Source organism: Saimiri boliviensis, chromosome 4 (assembly GCF_048565385.1).
Source record: "Saimiri boliviensis isolate mSaiBol1 chromosome 4, mSaiBol1.pri, whole genome shotgun sequence".
Taxonomy (NCBI): Eukaryota; Metazoa; Chordata; class Mammalia; order Primates; family Cebidae; genus Saimiri; species Saimiri boliviensis.
In genome coordinates, this window is record NC_133452.1 from 18,518,846 (window position 1) to 18,539,546 (window position 20,701).

Consider the following 20,701-nt stretch of genomic DNA (forward strand, 5'->3'; position numbering starts at 1 on the left):
CCACCCTGGGCAACAGAGCAAGACTCTTTCTAGAAAAGAGAAGATGGAGAAGAAACATGAAGAAGTGATCTCTCTCTCTCTCTCTCTCTCTCTCTCTCTCTCTCTCTCTCTCTCTCTCTGCCATGTAAGTATACAGCAAGAAGGCATTCATCTACAAACCAGGAAGAGGACCCTCACCAGGAACTGAATAGGCCAGCACCTTGATCTTGGACTTCCCAGCCTCCACAACTACAAGGAATAAATTGCTGTCATTTAAGCCACACAGTATATGGTATTTTTCTTATAGCAGCCCAAACCAACTAAAAGAGAAATTAGTACCAAGAGTGGGATGCTGCTGTAACAGATACATATTGTAATAATCCAGGTGAGAGTTAATGGTTGCTTGGACCAAGTTAGTGACAATAAAGGTGACAATAGAAAGCTGACAAAATTTTGATTTGTTTTGAAGAGAGATATGATGGGATTTGCTTAACAATTGGACATGGAGAGTGAAAGAAAAAGAGAACCAAGGCTTATAGCAAGAATTTTGAAATCATCAAAATGTATTTTAGAAACAACTCATTCCCAATTTTGTCTCAATAATCACCTCTTGTCAGAATGAAGTGTGGGAAACCTAGGTTTCATGACTTCTCTGCATAAACTAGGAATAAAATCTAATGAGGAGTATTCAGTGTGATTTGGAGTGGTCTAGCGTCTAGGATATTTTTATAATTGGCTTCTAAATAAATATCTACCTCTGTGTACTACCTACCCCACCACATCAGGGTTAAACTCTACTTAGAGGAATCTTACAAATTGTGTAAATTAGCATTTGCAGCCACCATTGATAGGCTATAAACATGCTTAAGACAAGGCTATATTTGTTAAGATTCTTGACATTTAGAAATGAGCTTGGGAAAAAATTTTCAAGACTCCAAAAATATTTGAGGTTAATAACTTTTTTCAAATTGAGCTTCAGGGCCAAATAATCCAAAACACCAGTACATTCAAAGATATATCTTGCTATCAGAAGCTAGTGTTTTAACGCTAGTTAAACCTAGAAATATACTGCAGTATCCTTACTGTAATTTTTCATCTAACTCCACAACTTTCTTCTTTAATTCCTGATTCTCCTTGATTGCAGTGTGAGCTGTGATTTCAGTTCTGATTTTAGAACTGGAAAGTGCTGCTGATTCTTCTTCTAGCTCCTGAACTCTGTCTCTCAAAGAAGTAAGGAGAGATGATTTTCTGGCATTGTTTTCTCTGTAGCTCTCTATCTCAGCTTTCAACTCTTGATAGGAGACTTCTTTAGAAAGCATCTTGGATCGAAGGTCTTGAAGCTAACATGGAAAAGAAGTTTAAAAAAAACCTTAACAACATAAGTTTGAAGTATCTTTAAGAAATCTAAAGCCATAATTTAAATGTTCACTCTTTGATTCATGAATTAATCTAACTTTATTTTCTTTTCTAATATTTGTGTCTGCATTAACAAATGAGAAATTATGCCTAAATAATGGACTTTATATTCTGTATTTTCCAAAACCAGTTGAGCAATGTCTTATGTTGCTTTAGTCTTTCAGGAGATGTTTATGATGTTGATTGCATAAGCAATAAAATATTTTGCAATGGTCCACATTTTCTAAATCTGTATTGCTGCTACTGCTGCTGATAAACAATTAGACAAGGAACCTACGAATCACATGATCTGTGATTACACAGCCATAACTGTTTCCCACATAAACACAGACCACTCAGTATATAACTATATTATTTCTGGACTCTAGCCATGAGTGATAAATAAAAATAATATTCCAATTTCTGGGAGGGGAAACATGGAAAAAAAGAAAAATCCTTATAGGATTTATATAAAGAAAATATTTTGACTTTTATGAGTTCTGTGGCATCAAAAAGCCGAATAATATATGGGCCCTACTGAGTTGAAATGTCAGATCTACCCTATGAGAAAACGTTTTGAAAGCGTGTACTTCTTTGGAACTGTAAGTGTGCATACATACATTTATTCACACACACGTTATCAACTCATCTTTCTATGGGATCCTGGCAGCCTTAGTGAGAAATCGCAGGCCATTCTAGGACTCCTTGGGGCCACCAGGCTATAAGCAGAATGAGTTTAGGAAGACTCTCAGAAACTCCACCCTAGACCAGAGCTAGCCTATAGGGTAAATGGATTCCAATCCTCTTCCTAGAATTTCCCCAGCCAGTTGGAACTACCACAGGAAAGGGATTCAGAATTCTCTCCTAAGAACTCCAGATTGCCGCCAGGCGCAGTGGCTCATGCCTGTAATCCCAGCACTTTGGTTAGGCAGAGGCGGGCGGCTCACCTGAAATCAGGATTTTCTCTTTTTTTCTTCATGTCTTTATTATTAAGCACAATTATAGGCATACCCATTTTTAGACTGCATTCTAGCCTGGGCAATAAAGCAACACCCCCGTTCCCTCTCCCTCTTTCTTCCTCTTCTTCATTTTTTTTTTTTTTTGAGACGGAGTTTCGCTCTTGTTACCCAGGCTGGAGTGCAATGGCGCAATCTCGGCTCACCGCAACCTCCGCCTCCTGGGCTCAGGCAATTCTCCTGCCTCAGCCTCCTGAGTAGCTGGGATTACAGGCACGAGCCACCACGCCCAGCTAGTTTTTTTTTTGTATTTTTTAGTAGAGACGGGGTTTCACCATGTTGACCAGGATGGTCTTGATCTCTCAACCTCGTGATCCACCCGCCTCGGCCTCCCAAAGTGCTGGGATTACAGGCTTGAGCCACCGCGCCCGGCCCCTCTTCTTCATTTTTTTAAAATTATTTTTTATTCTTTCTTTCTTCTTTTCTTCTTTGTAAAAAAAAAAAAAAAAAAAAAAAAAAGAGTTCAAGATCAGCCTGACCAACATGGTAAAACTCCGTCTCTAAAAAAAAATTAAATCAAATTTAATTTAATTTAAATTAAAAAAAGAACTCCAGATTACAAGCAATCCACATTAAAGGAAGATATTCTGAGAGATGCTAAAAGCTCTCTGAAGCCCATGGACTTTTAGTGAACATCTTCAGGTGCCTCCAGATGTCTCAAGGATGTATAGCTCCTCTGAGATCCAGAATCCAGCCCAACCCACCTTGCTTTACAGCCTGGAAAATGCATACGTTTTCAGGAATTCTAGGGGATAGGCACAAGAAAATAAGTTTCAACTTTACCAAAAGCTTTAAATCTATATCCCAATGTCCTACTGCTAATCACTCCTATACTCCGTTTCATTTTATAAGAAGCTAAGAAGACCCATATCTGAGCGATGGAGATGCATTATCTTACCTCAGACTGAGCACATTCAAATTTGACCAAAGTTGCTGCAAGTTCACTTCGAGCATTTTGAGCCACATTCCGATAGTGGTTTAACTGCTCCCGTGTGACCGGGACTTCCAAAAGATGATTGTAAATTTCCTGGTAAGTTTCCCCAAAAGACAAAATACCAAGAAGAGTGTTAAACAGTCTTTTCTGTGCAGCTGCTTAAAGCAAGATTAAAGGCAGAAGCATTCTTTGTATTGCAAATGTGTCAAACATGCTACCCAGAGAAATGTTATATTCAGACCATTTTGTTCTCATTCTCAGAGTCCAAAGGGAGGCAGGAGAAACTTCAGGAACAAATGATATGCTCCTCCAGGATGGTGATGAGATCTGTCATTTAAGAATTGGTTTTTCCTTGACATGTACAGGTACAAAAGAAAAAAAAAAAAAAGAATTGACCTATGGCATGGTATGTTGGCTCATGCCTATAACCCTAGCACTTTTGGAGGCCAAAGCAGGAGGATTCCCTGAGGCCAGAAGTTCCAGACCAGCCTGGGCAACATAGCAAGACCCTATCTCTACAAAAAGAATTTTTTTTTAAAATTTGCCAGGCATGGTGTCATACACAAAAATTAGCCAGGGGTGGTGATGCATGCCTGTAATCACAGCTACCGAGGAGGCTGAGGCAGGAGCATCACTTGAACCCAGGATGCAGAGGTTGCAGTGAGCTGAGATTGCACCACAGCATTTCGGCCTAGGTGACAGAGCAAGACTCCATCTCAAAAAAAAAAATGAACATGTGAGATGAGAGATGGTGGGGTCACACATAAACAGTCCCTGCCCATCTGGAAGGAAAGAGCTCTCAGCTCTACTGATGGTTGCAGATACAGAAGTAAGGATTTCCAGCCTGGCCAAACCACTCCAATTTTGGAATTTCCAATTCTAAATCATTCCAGTTTTTCAAGACAAGCCATATATTCAGACTTACTGAAGTCTAACTTCCCAGTTTTTGCAGGTTGACAACTGATTTAAATGTTTAAAAAAGAAACATATATGAATCAATAAGCATACTTGCAGAGCAGATTTGGTGGGTTTCGCCTGTGGGTTGCAGACTGCACCCTCTGGTCCTGTTTCCATCTGACTCATGCCGTATGCCTGCTTCCTTCAAGAATTATTACTTAGGTTGGATATCTACGCCCACCACTATGGAGTTTCCAAGGCCTGTGGTCTTTGTGAAAGCACAGTAGAAAGCCATTCTTTTTTAAAGAAATATGAAAGAGGTCACATAAAGGAGGATTTTCTGGAGTATCTAAATGGCCTCAGGGGGCTCACCAGCAAAATCCGTTTAAGACTGCCAGACACTAGTCCACTGCCAGCAACTACTGTTTGAAATAGTCACGAATGCAAAAGTCATCTTAAAGCTCATAACTTTAAGACAAGCATTGTCATGACCAGTGTGATTTAATCCACAAAATGCCAAACAAAACCTTCAGGGCTCTTAGTAACAGCAAATGTTTGCCAATCACAGCACAACCAAGAAGATGTTAGATATGTACTCTGGGGAAAAAGCATAAAAAGTTTAACTGAGTCTCTTATTAAAGAACCACATCCTGTTCAGACTCCCTCAGCAGTCAGAAGGTCTTCTCCACCCCGACCACCTGCCATATTTTCTAAACTAGGCCACACGAGGACACAGGTCACTTATAAGAGATTTCACCGATAGTACGTATGACATACCATTTTATAAAATTTATTAGGAAAATAAGTTTCCCAATGGCTATGATTATTTCTTTCAGTGACTAACATCTTTTTATTTTCTTTTAAGAAAAGAAGCTAGGCCAGGGCAGTGGCTCATACCTGCAATCCCAGTATTTGGGGAGAATGAGGCAGGAGGATCACTTAAGCCCAGGAGTTCCAGACCAGTCTGTGCAACAGTAAGACCCCATCTCTACAAAAAATTAGCTGGGCATGGTGGTGTGTTTCTGTCCCAGCTACTTGGGAGGCTGAGCTGGGAGGAGCACTTGAGCCCAGGAGGTCAAGGCTGCAGTGAGCTGTGATCACAAACACTGCACTCCAACCTAAGCAACAGAGCGAAATCCTGTCTCAAAATGAAAGAGAGAGAGGGAGAGAGAGAAAGGGAGGGAGGGAAGAAGGAAGGAAGGAAGGAAGGAAAAAAGAAAAGAAAAAGAAGGAAGGACAGAAATAAAAGAAAAGAAAAGAAGAGAAAAGAAAAGAAGCTATATATTGAGATATCATTCCCTTCACACTAAAGTAGGGACTACATGAGGAGAGCTCTTTTGATGACTGAGTTTAGAAGATAGTTGCTGGATCTAAATTAGCCTCAGAGTCCAACAGACTGGAGATTATCCGCTAACTAATATTTACTGAAAGCCTACTCTGGATCAGGCGCTGAGCTGACAGTCTAATAAGGGAAAGAGAATTTATCAAACAATCACACTTAGGACTGTATAATGACTAACTGAAATAAATTCAAGGGAAGCAAGAAGGCAGCTAACAAAGGAAAATGACTTAAGATGAAGGAAGTGGAAGGAAAGAGTTCCCTAAAGAAGTGACGATTAAATAAGAATGAAATAGTCAAGAGGTATTGAAGCAGGAGCTGCCCACATCATTCAGATAGCAAAAAGTCCATGCAAGGGCCCCGTGGCAGGGGTCTGGCCTGTGCAGGCAAGGATCTGAAAGAAAACAGCAATGCCTGCAGACAGACACAGGCAAAAAATGGTGGCAGCAGGGCTTGAAAGGCGGCTCCGAGGTCATTGATATATTTTGTATCTGGTAGGGCTTCTTTTTCAGAATATTCCTGGCTATTCTTACATGTTCATTTTCTCATATTGAAATTCAAAATCTTCTTGGAAAATTCCAAAAAATTCTGTTGTATTGCTATTGGGGTCGTGTTAATTTTATAAATAAACTATGGAGAATTGTTAAGTTTTAAATGTTGAATCTTCCAACTAAAACCATTTTCCTCATTTGTTCAAGAAGTCTTGTTCTTTTTTCATTTTTGTTTTTGTTTTTTCTTTTGAGATGGAGTCTCCCTCTCACCCAGGCTGGAGTGTGGTGGTGCAATCAGCTCACTGCAACCTCAGCCTCCCAGGTTCAAGCAATTCTCCTGCTCAGCCTCCCGAGTAGCTGGGATTACAGGCATGTGCCACAATGTCCAACTAATTTTTGTGTTTTTAGTAGAGACAGGGTTTTGCCAGTGGCTCACGCCTGTAATCCCAACACTGTGGGAGTCCAAAGCGATCAACCCGCCTCAGCCTCCCAAAGTGCTGGGATTATAGGCATGAGCCACTGCACCCAGACAAGAATTCTTTTTTTTTTTTTTGAGACGGAGTTTCGCTCTTGTTACCCAGGCTGGAGTGCAATGGCGCGAACTCGGCTCACCGCAACCTCCGCCTCCTGGGTTCAGGCAATTCTCCTGCCTCAGCCTCCTGAGTAGCTGGGATTACAGGCATGCGCCACCACACCCAGCTAGTTTTTTGTATTTTTAGTAGAGACGGGGTTTCACCATGTTGACCAGGATGGTCTCGATCTCTCGACCTCGTGATCCACCCGCCTCAGCCTCCCAAAGTGCTGGGATTACAGGCTTGAGCCACCGCGCCCGGCTGCAGACAAGAAATCTTATTAGCAATTTAAGTTTACTGTATTTTATAGTTGTTTTTTTTTTTTTTTTTTTTTTTTTTTTTTTTTTTTTTTTTTTGAGACGGAGTTTCGCTCTCGTTACCCAGGCTGGAGTGCAATGGCGCGAACTCGGCTCACCGCAACCTCTGCCTCCTGGGTTCAGACAATTCTCCTGCCTCAGCCTCCTGAGTAGCTGGGATTACAGGCACGCGCCACCATGCCCAGCTAATTTTTTTTGTATTTTTAGTAGAGACGGGGTTTTACCATGTTGACCAGGATGGTCTCGATCTCTCGACCTCGTGATCCACCCACCTCAGCCTCCCAAAGTGCTGGGATTACAGGCTTGAGCCACCGCGCCTGGCTTCTATTCCTTTTCTTGGTGAATTGCATTGGTTAATTACCCCCAGAACATTGGGATTTTGGCTGTGTCCCCACTCAAATCTCATCTTGAATTGTAGTTCCCATAATCCCATGTGTTGTGGGAGGGATTCAGTGGTAGGTAATTGAATCATGGGGGGATGGTTACCCCCATGCTGCTGTTCTAATGATAGTGAGTTCCCAAGAGATCTGATGGGGTTATAAGGGGCTTTTCCTCCTTTTGCTCAGTACTTCTTCTTGCTGTCACCATGTGAAGAAGGATGTGTTTGCTTCCTCTTCTGCCATGATCGTAAGTTTCCTGAGGTTTCTCCAGCCATGCTGGACTGTGAGTCAAATCTCTTTCCTTTATAAATGACCCAGCCTCAGAGATGTTTTTATTAGCAGCGTGACAATGGACTAATACCACATTGTTAAACAATAACAGCAGTAACAAACATTTTGTCTTGCTCCTAAATTTCATGGGAAGGTATTTGGGTTTTCCCACTAAACATTATGGTAGAGTTAAGCCTTGACCTCCTGGGTTCAGGTGATCCTCCCACCTCAGTCCCCCAAATAGTTAGGACCTCAAGCATGCGCCACCACACCCAGCTAATTTTTTGTATTTTTGGTAGAGACAGGATTTCACTATGTCAGCCAGGCTGGTCTTGAACTCCTGGCCTCAAGTGATCTGCCTGCCTTGGCCTCTCAAAGTGCTGGGATTACAGGTGTGAGCCACCATGTCTGGCCTGATTTCATTTTTTATATTCAGTGCTTTAAGTGTATCTTAAATTTATTGGTTTATAATGTGTAGTACAGCTCTAAGTGTTCTTTTTCTAATCCCATTCAGGAAGCCTCCACCCTTATAACACAATCATCTTCTCCCAAAGGTCTCACATCCTAATACCACCATCTTGGAGGTAAGGATTTTAGCATATGAATTAGGGGAGCAACATGAATATTAAAGCCGTAGCAGACTTTCTAATCACAAAAGTAACGCAAGAACATTCAAAAAAAAAAAAAAAAAAAAGCACAGATGAAAACAAAATTTTAAAACTCCTACACATTGAAAATGTGTAAGCAGAATTTAAAGTGAAAGAGCAAACTGGAAAAATATTTCCATAAATAATGCAAAGAGTCAAAACTTCAAAATGTAAAGAGCCTACTCACACCAATAAGAAAACCAATGACTTAAGAGAAAATTCTATAATGTACATTCTGAATGCACATTCAGTTTTATCCCGGTTGTATAAAAACTTTATAAAGATATATAACTGAGAGAATGACCTAAGAGACGGGCCATAAATGGCTAATAAAATGAGAACTGTCCCACCTCACTGATCATCAGTTAAATACAAACTATAATACAATACCAGCGAGATATTATTTCTGATATTTAAAACCAGTAAAATTTTAAATATGTTTAATAATTAAGCATATTAAAAGATAGTTCTGGGCCAGGCAACGTGGCTCAAGCCTGTAATCCCAGCACTTTGGGAGGCCAAAGCAGGTGGATCACGAGGTTAAGAGATCGAGACCATCCTGGTCAACATGGTGAAACCCCTTCTCTACTAAAAATACAAAACATTAGCTGGGCATGGTGGCGCGTGCCTGTAATCCCAGCTACTCAGGAGGCTGAGGCAGGAGAATTGCCTGAACCCAGGAGGCAGAGGTTGCGGTGAGCCGAGATCGCGCCATTGCACTCCAGCCTGGGTAACAAGAGCGAAACTCCGTCTCAGAAAAAAAAAAAGATGGTTCTGCTCAAATAAACTGGTACAAAATTTTCAGAAAGTATTTGGCAACATGTATCATATAAAAAGTTTGAAAGTTAATACTATTTGTCCTGGTGAATTTCTTTCTCATGATGTTATCAAAAGAAATGGAAATATATCCAAAAAATAAACACAAAAATATTCAGAAAGGTACTATTTAGCAACATTTTCAAAAAATCTGCAACAGCAAAATTTAAAACAACTAGAGTTCAAAAATAAAAGAATATTAACATAAAGAAAAAATAATGATACATTCACACAATGAAATTATATTCAGTCATTACATTTTTGGAGAATTTCTAATAACACAGGAAAATGAAATCTCATTTTTAGTGAAAAAATAAAAAATACAAAATTATACTTTGTTTTATCCAAGTTACATAAAAATCTTTATAGATATATAACTAAGATTCTGAAAAAAATTGTTTCATATGTACCAAAGGATTAGAACCTATAATATTTTTAAACATCTACAAATTAATAAGAAAATCACAAGCAGCTTTATAAAAATGAGTGTACATATAAATAGGGATATATAAATCGTGAATATATACATAAATGAAGAATTTTCATTTTAGAGAAATACAATGTATGTATATAAATAGGGTATTTCTATTAAAAGAAATGCAAATGGCAAAAAATGATGTGAAGAGATGTACAACCTCTCTAATAATCAGGGATATACAAATTAAAAGAAAGACATGCTTTTTTTGCATATCAGATTAAAAAATAACAAGTTTGATAATGTCAAGTGTAAAGTATAAGGAAAGGGTTATTTTCATATGCAGCTTCCAGGAATATAAAATAGCTAAACCCTTTGGATGCCCAACCAATTAGTGCTATCCATTATAAATTCACATATAAATATTGTTAGCTGTGGTTTTAATGTGTATTCCCAAAATTCATGTGTTGAAAATTTAATTGCCAGTGTATCAGAGAATGGAGCCTGTAAGCAGTCATTAAGTCCTGATATATTAATTCTCATAAATGGATTGATGCTTTTTTCCTGGGAGTAGGTTAGGTATCGCCAGAGTGGCTTTGTTATAAAATCAAGTTCTCTCTCACTCATGCTCTCTTGCCTTTCTACCCTTTCACCATGGGATGACCCTCCCCAGATACCATGCCATGCTTTTGGACTTGCAGGTCTCCAAAACTGTGAACTGAATAAACTTATTTTCCTCATAAATTATTCAATCTGGGCCAGGCACGGTGGCGCATGCCTGTAATCCCAGCACTTTGGGAGGCCAAGGCGGGTGGATTACAAGTTCAGAAGATCAAGACCATCCTGGCCAACATGGTAAAACCCCGTCTTTATTAAAAACAAAACAAACAAACAAAAAAAAAAAACTACTCAGTCTGTGGTTTTCTGTTATAGCAAAAGAAAATGGACTAAGACACTGCTGTTCCACTCTCCAATTATCTCCCTTGGGAAAATACTCACACATGCGCATAGAGATATTCCTTATACCATTATTTGTAACAGTAGCAAGAAGGATGAGGATGTCGAAACTGTGAATTCCTGTTGACAAGGCAATTATCCTAAGCAACAGCTAATATGAGACAGATCTGTATGCTTGGGCATGGTAATATCCTTAAGACACATCACTGAACAAAAATAAGAAAGTATAAATCCATTGTTACTGTTTTACTGTTTTTCACAAAACACATGTGGGAGGAAAAGTATTGTGTTTTGTCTATAAATATATTTAGAGACAAGAAAAAAGAATTTTACAGAATCCCCATCACCTGATAACAGTACTTACCCCTGAAGGTGACACCACAATTGGAGCTGGGGGGAGAGGGGCAGTGGTTTGATCTTTTCAGTAAGGATGTATTTATGCATTAGTTGTACAACTAAATATAATTGAAAGAAAAGAAAAACACTGGGAAGAAGTGTTAACTATGGTTATCTTTTGGTTGTAGGAGAGATTTTATGTTTTTCCTTATTATGTGTATATATACATATATATATATATATATATATATATATATATATATATACACATACATACATACAGAGAGAGAGAGAGAGAGTCTTGCTATGCTGTCCAGCCTGTAGTGCAGTAGCATGATCTCAGTTCACTGCAACCTCCACCTCCTGGATTCAAGGGATTCTCCTACCTTAGCCTCCTGAATAGCTGGAAGTACAGGCATGTGCCAACACATCTGGCTAATTTTTGTATTTTTAATAGAGAGGGGGTTTCATCATGTTGGCCAGGCTGGTCTTGAACTCCTGACCTCAAGTGATCTGCCCACCTCGGCCTCCCAAATTGCTGGGATTACAGGCATGAGCCACCATGCCCTGCCTATGCTTCTATATTTACAAATCCTTTACAATAACTGTATTGCTTTCACAATTATACTCAACATTCCCTCTTAAATTTAAAAAAAAAGAGACAAGGACAGACAAAAATCACCAGCCCTGCTATGCTGTGTATTTATCAAGAACGTGATAACAAAGAAACAACCATAGGTAACATAGACTTGAACAGATACAAAAGCTGACATTTCAGGGGGGGGTCTCTCTTAATTCAGTCCTCCTGGAGTTCATAAAATTTTCTGAAAATTCTTCAACTTTTCCTGTATCACACAATCTTCACTTAAAAATTTTTTTACCCTATTTAAAATGGCAAGATTAAATAAAAACTCAGCCATTTGTCCTCACCTGTGGACAATCTAAGTTATTAGGTACCTCTCAGCTCATCCATGAAGCAATTTTAGATTAGTTTTAGAGAGCCAACTACATATGATTTGATTCTGATACTGATATTATTATGATAATGATTGAAATTGCCTCACAGGGTGGTTCATAGTCTTTTCAGAATAAAGGATGGTTTCAGAGCTCAATGGCATAAAGCAAAGACAAGCTTATTCATAATTTAGTACACAATGTGCCCAATTATCTGACCTGGGGACAATGTCTTGGGCCAGTCTTGCTACTATGGCATTTAGTTGTCTTATTATCCCACGGACAAAAAAATAAGAAGAAAATCACTGCCTGTCCCTGACACACAAAAGCTCCTAAATTCATTCCATTCTTATCGTTCTAACCCATAACCAGTCACCTCTTTGTCCTAGCATCGTCCCATGCTGCAGTGCACAACGGTATTAACGCAGGCTCTTCCATTACGGAATGCCTCCTGTGCCCAGCTCCTCTCTCCCTCTCCCTCTCTCTCTCTCTCTCTCTCTCTCTCTCTCTCTCTCTCTCTCTCCCCATGCCACCACCACCAAGCTTCCAGTGGTGCCCAGTAAGCAACTTTTTCTAAGAAGCTTTCCCCTACTGTCCATGTTCTTCTCACTAAGTAAAGTTTCTTCCCTAATTGACAGTGCAGAAATCGACTTGCAAGTTGAATTCCTCCAATCTGAACATTCCTCCTGTCCATTTTTGACTATGCCAGTTCTCCCTGCTTGGAAGGACTTTCCTGGCCCTCCTGGTTTTCTTCCTTCTGTCTGCCCATGGTTTCTGGAGCCCACTAGAACCTGCAGGGGAGAGTGTGATGGCTGTGAAATCCAGAAAATATTTCTGAGCATCTATAGCTTAGCAGTTGTGGGAAACGTTTTGGAAGAAGACATTTCTGCATAAAATCAAGTATGGTGAAAATGCTGATCACATTATTTTTACATTATTTTCCCATCTCTTTTTGTCTTGGGTGTCACTCTTATTCACTTAAAAATCCTTCTAATATGGCTAGGCTCCATGGCTCACACCTGTAATCCTAGCACTTTGGGAGGCTGAGGCAGGTGGATCACTTGAGGCCGGGAGTTCACAGCCAGCCCGGCATGGCAAAACCCTATTGAAAAGGCAAACAATTAGCTAGTCATGGTGGTGCCCGCCTGTAGTCCCAACTACTGGGCAGGCTGAGGCACAAGAATCACTTGAGTCTGGGAGGTGGAGGTTGCAGTGAGCAATGATGGTGTCACTGCACTCCAGCCTGGGTGACAGAGTGAGAACCCTGTCTCAAGAAGAAAAAAAAAAAAATCCTTCTGATTCAGCATCCTTGTCGAAGTGAATGCAGTACTCTAAACTATTCTTAACAGGCTTGCTCCCCTGAGTCTTCTTTTCATTGGATGGGAAGGGGCTGCACTTAGAAAAACTTTCACTCTTCACAAAACAGTCCTGATATTCCCTCACCTAGAAATCAGGCAATTAGGGCCTAAAATGGAAATTATATTGCTGGATAGAAAAGGAGTAGAAGATAGACAGAAAGAACGAAAGAACAGAGGGAGAAGGAAGGAAGGGAGGGCAGGGGGAGGGAGGGAAGGAAGAACGGAGGGCTAGCAGATCTGGAAGCAATAACTGCTTTTCTTTGCTGTATAATAAATAATAACAAATTTAAAGTGTGCTTAATGAAGGGATATGTAAAATGTCCCCACGACTGCAGGAGACACTTTGGCACATACCCTGTGACCCACAGTTCTACTTCTAACTTTATATGCATGTTTATGTTCTATAAGTGTCCATCAATACAGAAATTAGTTAACTATAGTACATCTATAAATGGGCATCTCCAAAGCAGATAAAAGAATCAGATTAAATCTATTTGGAGCAACATAAATCGATCTCAAAAACATACTGTTATTTTTAAAAAGGTAAATTAGAGAGCAAAACTAGTAATATGAGACCATTTGTCTTTTAAAAGTACATACCAAACAAAATATGTGTATAGGCACAATGAAATGAAATGAAAAGGTATTTTTAATGGTCTGAAGGACAGTCACCAAACTTATAATGACTTCTGAACAATGGGAGAAGATGATCAAGATTAGAATTGTTTGCCAAAGGAAACTGTAGCTTCATTTGTAATGTTCTAATTTTTAAAGGAAAAGTGACTAGAATTTTAATATTAAAATCCATTTACAAAGCAAAAAGCATGAGGAAGATGTTCCTTGTAGAGAACATCTTCCTCATGTTTTTTGCTTTGTAAATGGATTTTAATATTAAAATCAACAAAGCATTGTTAATCTTTGTGTAACTACTGTCTTCTATAAGAATCTATAGTATTATCTCTAAAGCGAAACTTTTTTTTTTTTGACACAGAGTTTCGCTCTTGTCACCCAGGCTGGAATGCAATGGTGCAATCTCGGCTCACTGCAACCTCCACCTCCCAGGTTTAAGCAATTCTCCTGCCTCAGCTTCCCGAGTAGCTGGGATTACAGGTTCATACCAACATGCCCAACAGATTTTTTCTGAATTTTTAGTAGAGATGGGGTTTCCCTATGTTGGTCAGGCTGGTCTCAAACTCCTGACCTCAGGTGATGCATTCACCTCAGCCTCCCAAAGTGCTGAGATTACAGGCATGAGACACCACGCCCAGCCTGAAACTTACTCTTAAACTAAATGCTTTTGTTCTTAAGACAGTGGGACATCAGGACCTTTCCTTGGCCTATTATTTCCTGGGTCAGTTAAGTCCTAGGTCTGTTCAATAAACACTATTAACTTGTTTCCTTAACTGTAAATATCCTGTTAACTAAGAATGTCTAACCTGCTAGGAATGTGGCCCAGTAGGTCTCAGCCTCATTTTACCCAGCCCCTATCTAAGATAGAGTTACTCTGATTTAATGCCTCTGATACTTGCAAAGAGACAAAGATCCAAAATTAGGTTTTTGTCATTTTTTTCACAATTTTGTGTTCAGAACATATAGTATTAAAGGCAGATTACAAATCTTACACTGCAATGCTTAGTTGTAGGGCCGTAGGGGCCCCACAGGATTGTGGGGTGTCCCTCATGCTGTGCTGAGGTGCAGGATCCGAGAAGTAAAGAGACAGGACACTGAAGAACTGGTGAAGAGCATCTGGACTCGGGGAGCCACACCACCTGTGAGCAGAGATCAGCAATGGCCCCCAAATGCCCAAGAGCATCTATATTTATTAGGTACAAGTGGGGGGTAGTGTCGTGAGTGAGGTCATCATCTATAGGCTTAGTAATAGGGCATGCATAATCAATAAGTTACAAGCGAGGGGGCCACCCCATTATGTCACTTGGGCAGAGAGGTGAGCCATGTGCAGTAGGGGGCCATGCCATGCGCAGTAGTAGAGGGTCGTGTACAGAAAAGGGGTCCACCCCCATTAGGTCAGTGAGGCAAGGAAGTGGGCTGTGTACAACAGGTGTCATGAGCAACACTTCTTATCTGGGGGCTGATGACTTCAAAGCATTTCTAATAGAAGGATACTGTAAGCCAGTGCAGTGGGAGCTGACAGACTTGGGCTCCTCTCTTAAGATATTTATGGGAGGATGATCTGAGCCAACACAGAAGTGAGAAAAGACTGACAGGGTATACAGCCACCATGACTGGTCACACCAGAGGGCTTCTTCTGTTACTTCCAGGACCTCAGGCCTGAGGCCTACTTGCCACAGGAACGGGATGCAAGGTACCACAACTCCTTTATCAGGAGGAGAGCCTCTTGCCCCAAGCCTGCCATACAGCGTATGTCCTTTCAGGCAGGGACGCCACTGCCTGGGTCTTTGGTTCTTGTCCTGGTCTGGCTGTTTTCCCCTGTACTGCTTCTGTTCTGTGACTGCTCTAGGCATTCCTCCTACGACAAACTACTCTATGGTTACATAGAAGGATTCTATAAATCAGCACTAAATGTGTCAGTACAGCTCTGACTACAATACCTATATGATTATATAGAAAGATTATATAGAACTAAATAAGCTAGATATTATGTATTGATTATGTAAACTAGATGTATGTATGCAGTAAGTTATATTTCAGGCACTAATTCTGTAAACTAATATATGATTATATACGCAGGATTATATAAAGGAAACAGCTGAGCAATAACACTATATACTAAGATATTCCAGTGCCTGGGGTCCGGACAATTCTCCTTCCTTGGTGCCCATGAAGGTGTTACCCCCACTTAGCAACCCTCGTTACTTATCACGAGGATGACAAGAGTGTCCTCAACACTCTTTTTCAGGATAGGCATAGGTAGACTCCAGTTTAGGATCCCATCCTTTGAAAAGATGGAACCCACTGTCTCCGTTAAAACTGGAGCTCACCCTCACTCCACTAAAGAGAGTCGCAGGAGGCAGCTGGGGAAGGTAAGAAGGAATCAGAGGCCAATGAACAAAATCAGTGAATGAACAGCGTGCACACTTTCATAGTAATCCTCTCATTCTTCTAATATTTACAACTTAAAACTATTCCCAAGCCATTTTTGTAACCACTTAATGGGTTCAGCTCGCCTGCTGCCTAGACAGAGCCAGTTTATCAAGACAGGGGAATTGCAACAGAGAAGGAGTTAATTCATGCAGAGCTGGCTGTGCGGGAAACTGGAGTTTTATTATTACTCAAATGAGCCAGGAGTGCTGACTGGTTAGGTAGGAGAAGAAATCATAGGAAGCTGAAGCTGTCCTCTTGTGCTGAGTCCGTTCCTAGGTGGGGGCCACAAGATCAGATGAGCCAGTTTATTGATCTGGGTCATGCCAGCTGATCCATCAAGTGCAGGGTCTGCAAAATGTCTCAAGCTCGGATCTCAGGCGAAGTTTAGGGAGGGTCAGAATCTTGTAGCCCCAGCTGCAGGACTCCTAAACCATCATTTCCAATCTTGTGGCTAAGGTCTTAGTCCTACAAAGGCAGACTAGTCCCCAGGCAAGAAAGATGTTTGTTTTGGGAAAGGGCTGTTATCATCTTTGTTTTAAACTATAAACTAAGTTCCTGCCAAAGTTAGTTCAGCCTACGCCCAGGAAGGAACAAGGACAGTTTAAAGTTAGAAGCAAGATGGAGTCAGTTAGATTAGATCTCTTTCACTGTCTCGGTCATAATTTTGCAAAGGTGGTTTCATTATTCGTCTGCCCAGGGTTGTGTAGTCTGTATGTCTTTGCCGATCGCAGCTCCCACGGACCACATTCCTCTCTTTCAGCTCTCCTCTCACAGCAACCCCTGCTTCTCCCTCCTGGCACTTAGCACAGGGGGAAGGAACAAGCCGTGTGTTTAATTATTAGTAAGTGATCAATGTCTTCCTCCCTCGCCTACTCAGGACTTCACAAGGTAAACATGCAATAATTATTTATAGAACTAAGTGAATGATTGTGATCAGAGGCATTTGAACCAGAGTGACTCCATCTTAGGGGCTGGGAAATGAGGGAATAGGGGCTGGGAAAATGAGACTGAGACCTGTGTCTCCAGGAGGTTAGGCATTCTTCAACACAGGATGAGATAGGAAATAATAAAGTACAATCACAGAGACCCCGCTGATAAAACAGGATGTAATAAAGAAGCCGGCCAAAACCCACCAAAACCAAGACAGCAAAGAAAGTGACCTCTGGTCTCCTCACTGCTCATTATATGCTAATTATAATGCATTGATATGATAGGAGACACTCACAGCAGCACCACAGCAGTTTGCAAATGTCATGGCAACATCAGGATGTTACCCTGTATGGTCTAAAAAGAAGAGAAACCCTCCGGTCCTGGAATTCCCCACCCCTTTCCTAGAAAACTCATGAATAATGCATCCTTTGTTTAACATATAATCAAGAAATACCTATACAAATAGCCAGCCAGCAGCCGTCAAGGCAGCTCTGCCCATGGAGTAGCCACTCTTTTATTCCTTTACTTTCTTAATAAACTTGCTTTCACTTTACCCTGTGAACTCTCGCCTGAATTCTTTCTTGCACAAGATCCAAGAACGCTCTCTTGGGGTCTGGACTGGGACTGCTTCCTGGTAACAAATGGATGCTCTTTTTTTTTACTAACGCTCTAGTCCAGGCGTCCCCAAACTACGGTCCCCGGGCCGCATGAGGCCCCATGAGGCCATTTATCCGGCCCCCCGGCCGCACTTCAGGAAGGGGTACCTCTTTCACTGGTGGTCAGTGAGGAGCACAGTATGTGGCGGCCCTCCAACGGTCTGAGGGACAGTGAACTGGCCCCCTGTGTAAAAAGTTTGGGGATGCCTGCTAGTCCTCCAATTTGATTGACTTGACAGTCTCATCCCATTGTCATCTGCTAATCCAAATACCTGCAGCCCCTGGAGCTGGCTGATTTCTCCAAGATGCCACCCCCTGGAAATGGGCTGGCTTAGAAAGTGCACAGATTTTCCCACACTAAGAAAGATAGCCTGCAATACTCCATCTCAGCCTGGCCCTCCCCAGAAGCATTAACAAACCAAAAACATGGATGTATTCCATAACCACAAGTCCAAAGGAGAAAGGCTGCCTTCTTCTGGACTCTGTGTCTGTTCTGGGGCATGCTTCTCCTGCACCATGGCAGGACCATAAACTGAAGCCAAGGCCCCACCTGGCTAGTGTTTCCTATAACCTTTACTGTGTGCAAAAGCCTGGATTTTACAGAATACCTTTAATTTCCATCCAAACCTTCAGAGCTTCTTTTTTTTTTTTTTTTTTTTTTGACAAAGTCCTGCTCTGTCACCAGGCTGGAGTGCAGTGGCGTCGTGACCTTGGGTCACTGCAACCTCCACCTCCTCGGTTCAAGCCATTCTCCTGCCTCAGCCTCCCAAGTAGCTGGGACTACAGGTGCGTGCCAGTAGAGACAGGGTTTCACCATGTTGACCAGGATGGTCTCGATCTCTTGACCTCATGATCCACCTGCCTCGGCCTCCCAAAGTGCTGGGATTACAGGCATGAGCCGCCATGCCTGGCCGGGATTATTTCTTATCCAGTGTGAAAACAAGAAAGAAAGAAAGAAAAGAAGTAAACAGCAGTAAAGAAAAATTAAAAGAGGGAAGAAATAAGAGGAAACACAGAAATATTATATATGTGCTATGCGTATTGTACATGTACTAGAGGTGGACCACACTTAACTTGGCCCTTTCCAAGCAGACATGAGTCACACTGATACAGGAGTTGAGACGAAATTATTTAGGCAGATAGTAAGGGCATAGGAGTCGCTGGAAAGGTTTTCCTTTTCATGAAAAGCAGCTCCAAAATCATTTTCTTTTCTAACAAAGAGCAGCCTGTAAAATCAAGCTGCAGACATAGACAAGCAAGCTGGAGGCTTGTACGGGTGAATGCCAGCCGTTGTACCAAAAGGAAAAGGCTTCCTGGGACTAAGCGTGTTCCCCTTCCCTTCTCTTTACCAAACCATGTGTACAGAAAGGAGAAGACAATATGGCGCCAGCCAGGCGAAGACCCCAGTTGCATCATAAGATTAGGGTGGGACCCCCAGCTTCTCCATGCACTATGTGAACATCGCACCTGGTCGAACCAGTCTGTGGGCCCTATGTGAATCAGACACTGCCTCCTCAACCCTGCCTATAAAACCTGGTACAGTCTGCAGCTGGCCAGTTAGTCCCTCTCTCTTGCAAGGGGGAGAGCTGTTCTTTCTCTTTCCTTTGCCTATTAAACCTCTGCTCCTAAACTCACCCTCATGTGTGCCCATGGCCTTGATCTTCTCGGTGCAAGATGACAAACCCTGGGTATTTACTGCAGACGACAGCGCCGCTTCAGCATGATTTACTAGGACCTCATGGAAAAGCAAAAAACCTGCTCAATTACAACACACCCACTCAGGACGAGAAATCACAACAAATTTCAAAACCCACACAACAATCTGCAAACTAAAAATAACATTCTAAGCCTCCCAGCTCACTGAATGGACACCTCCTCTCAGCCAAGGGCATTTCAGTAAACCTGAAACTAGTTCAGGCCGTGATGGGAAATGGAGGCCAGACATACTTCATTATACCCTCCTCCCTTTGGAATTCAGACACAACTGACCAGCATTAACATTAAAACAGAGGTCTTCAGACAGACAGAACAGACTCTTGTAGCAATAACATACCAAATTCCAACCTGACTCTCGTATAGCATTACATGACAGATAACAGCCCTGAAAGAAATCAAAGTATTTTACCTCAGAGTACATTTCTTTGTCTTACTTAGTTTTAAATGGCCCTGCAAAGCTGTTTCTTGTGGAGGAAATGTACGTCTGTAGAGAATCTCCTTCCCTTACTAGGTCTTTTCAGGAGAGTCTAGCACCTTTCAAGGTCTGATAAGAAGACATTTATCATCTATAGCCTCTGAAGCTCACTACCTGCAGGCATCATCTACATAACAAGAACCTGGGCTTTCCACAGGGCTGGGGGGTAGGGGCAGGGGCGGGCAGTGGCCCGCTCCTATAATCCCAGCACTTTGGGAGGCCAAGGCAGTCAGATCACCTGAGTTGAGGAGTTCGAGACCAGAGTGGCCAACATGGTGAAACCCTGTCTCTACTAAAAATACAAAAATTAGCTGGACATGGTGGCACACACCTGTTGTCCCAGTTACTTGGGAGGCTGAGGCAGTAGAATCACTTGAACCCAGGAGGCAGAGGTTGCAGTGAGCCGTGATCATGCCACTGCACTCCAGCCTAAGCGACAGAGCAAGAGTCTGATTCAATAAATACGTAAATAAACTGATGGAGACATGTCTCAGATACTTTTTGATTTACAGAGCCAATGGTGTAATGCCACCCTAAAATGGGGCAAAGCAATGTAGTCTATGTACACATCTCTCCCAGGTTCTTGCATCTCAAGGATAATTCTGAAGTAGGGCATAGAATGAATGAAACGCATATCCTTCAGCCAATCCTTTACAATAGCATTTGACTACACTTAATTTAGTTACTACAAGAAACACAATTTCCAAGACCTCTTGCTCAGGTGTTAAGAGTGCATTCCTCATCCCCTTGACACAGTTTCCTGCAGAGACCAGATGAGTGCAAATGCC

General features: G+C 41.5%; 1 protein-coding gene across 1 annotated transcript in view; it reads right to left on the reverse strand.

Moving 5' to 3' along the window:
• The window catches only part of CCDC170 (coiled-coil domain containing 170), a 129,551-nt gene that overhangs the window by 82,786 nt on the left and 26,064 nt on the right, over positions 1-20,701 (reverse strand). The window contains exons 2-3 of the mRNA XM_010331419.3: positions 3,289-3,417; positions 1,063-1,319 (exon numbers count right to left, since the gene is read on the reverse strand). Coding sequence (XP_010329721.3) covers positions 1,063-1,319; positions 3,289-3,417 — 386 coding nt within the window. The remainder of the gene's footprint in view (positions 1-1,062; positions 1,320-3,288; positions 3,418-20,701) is intronic.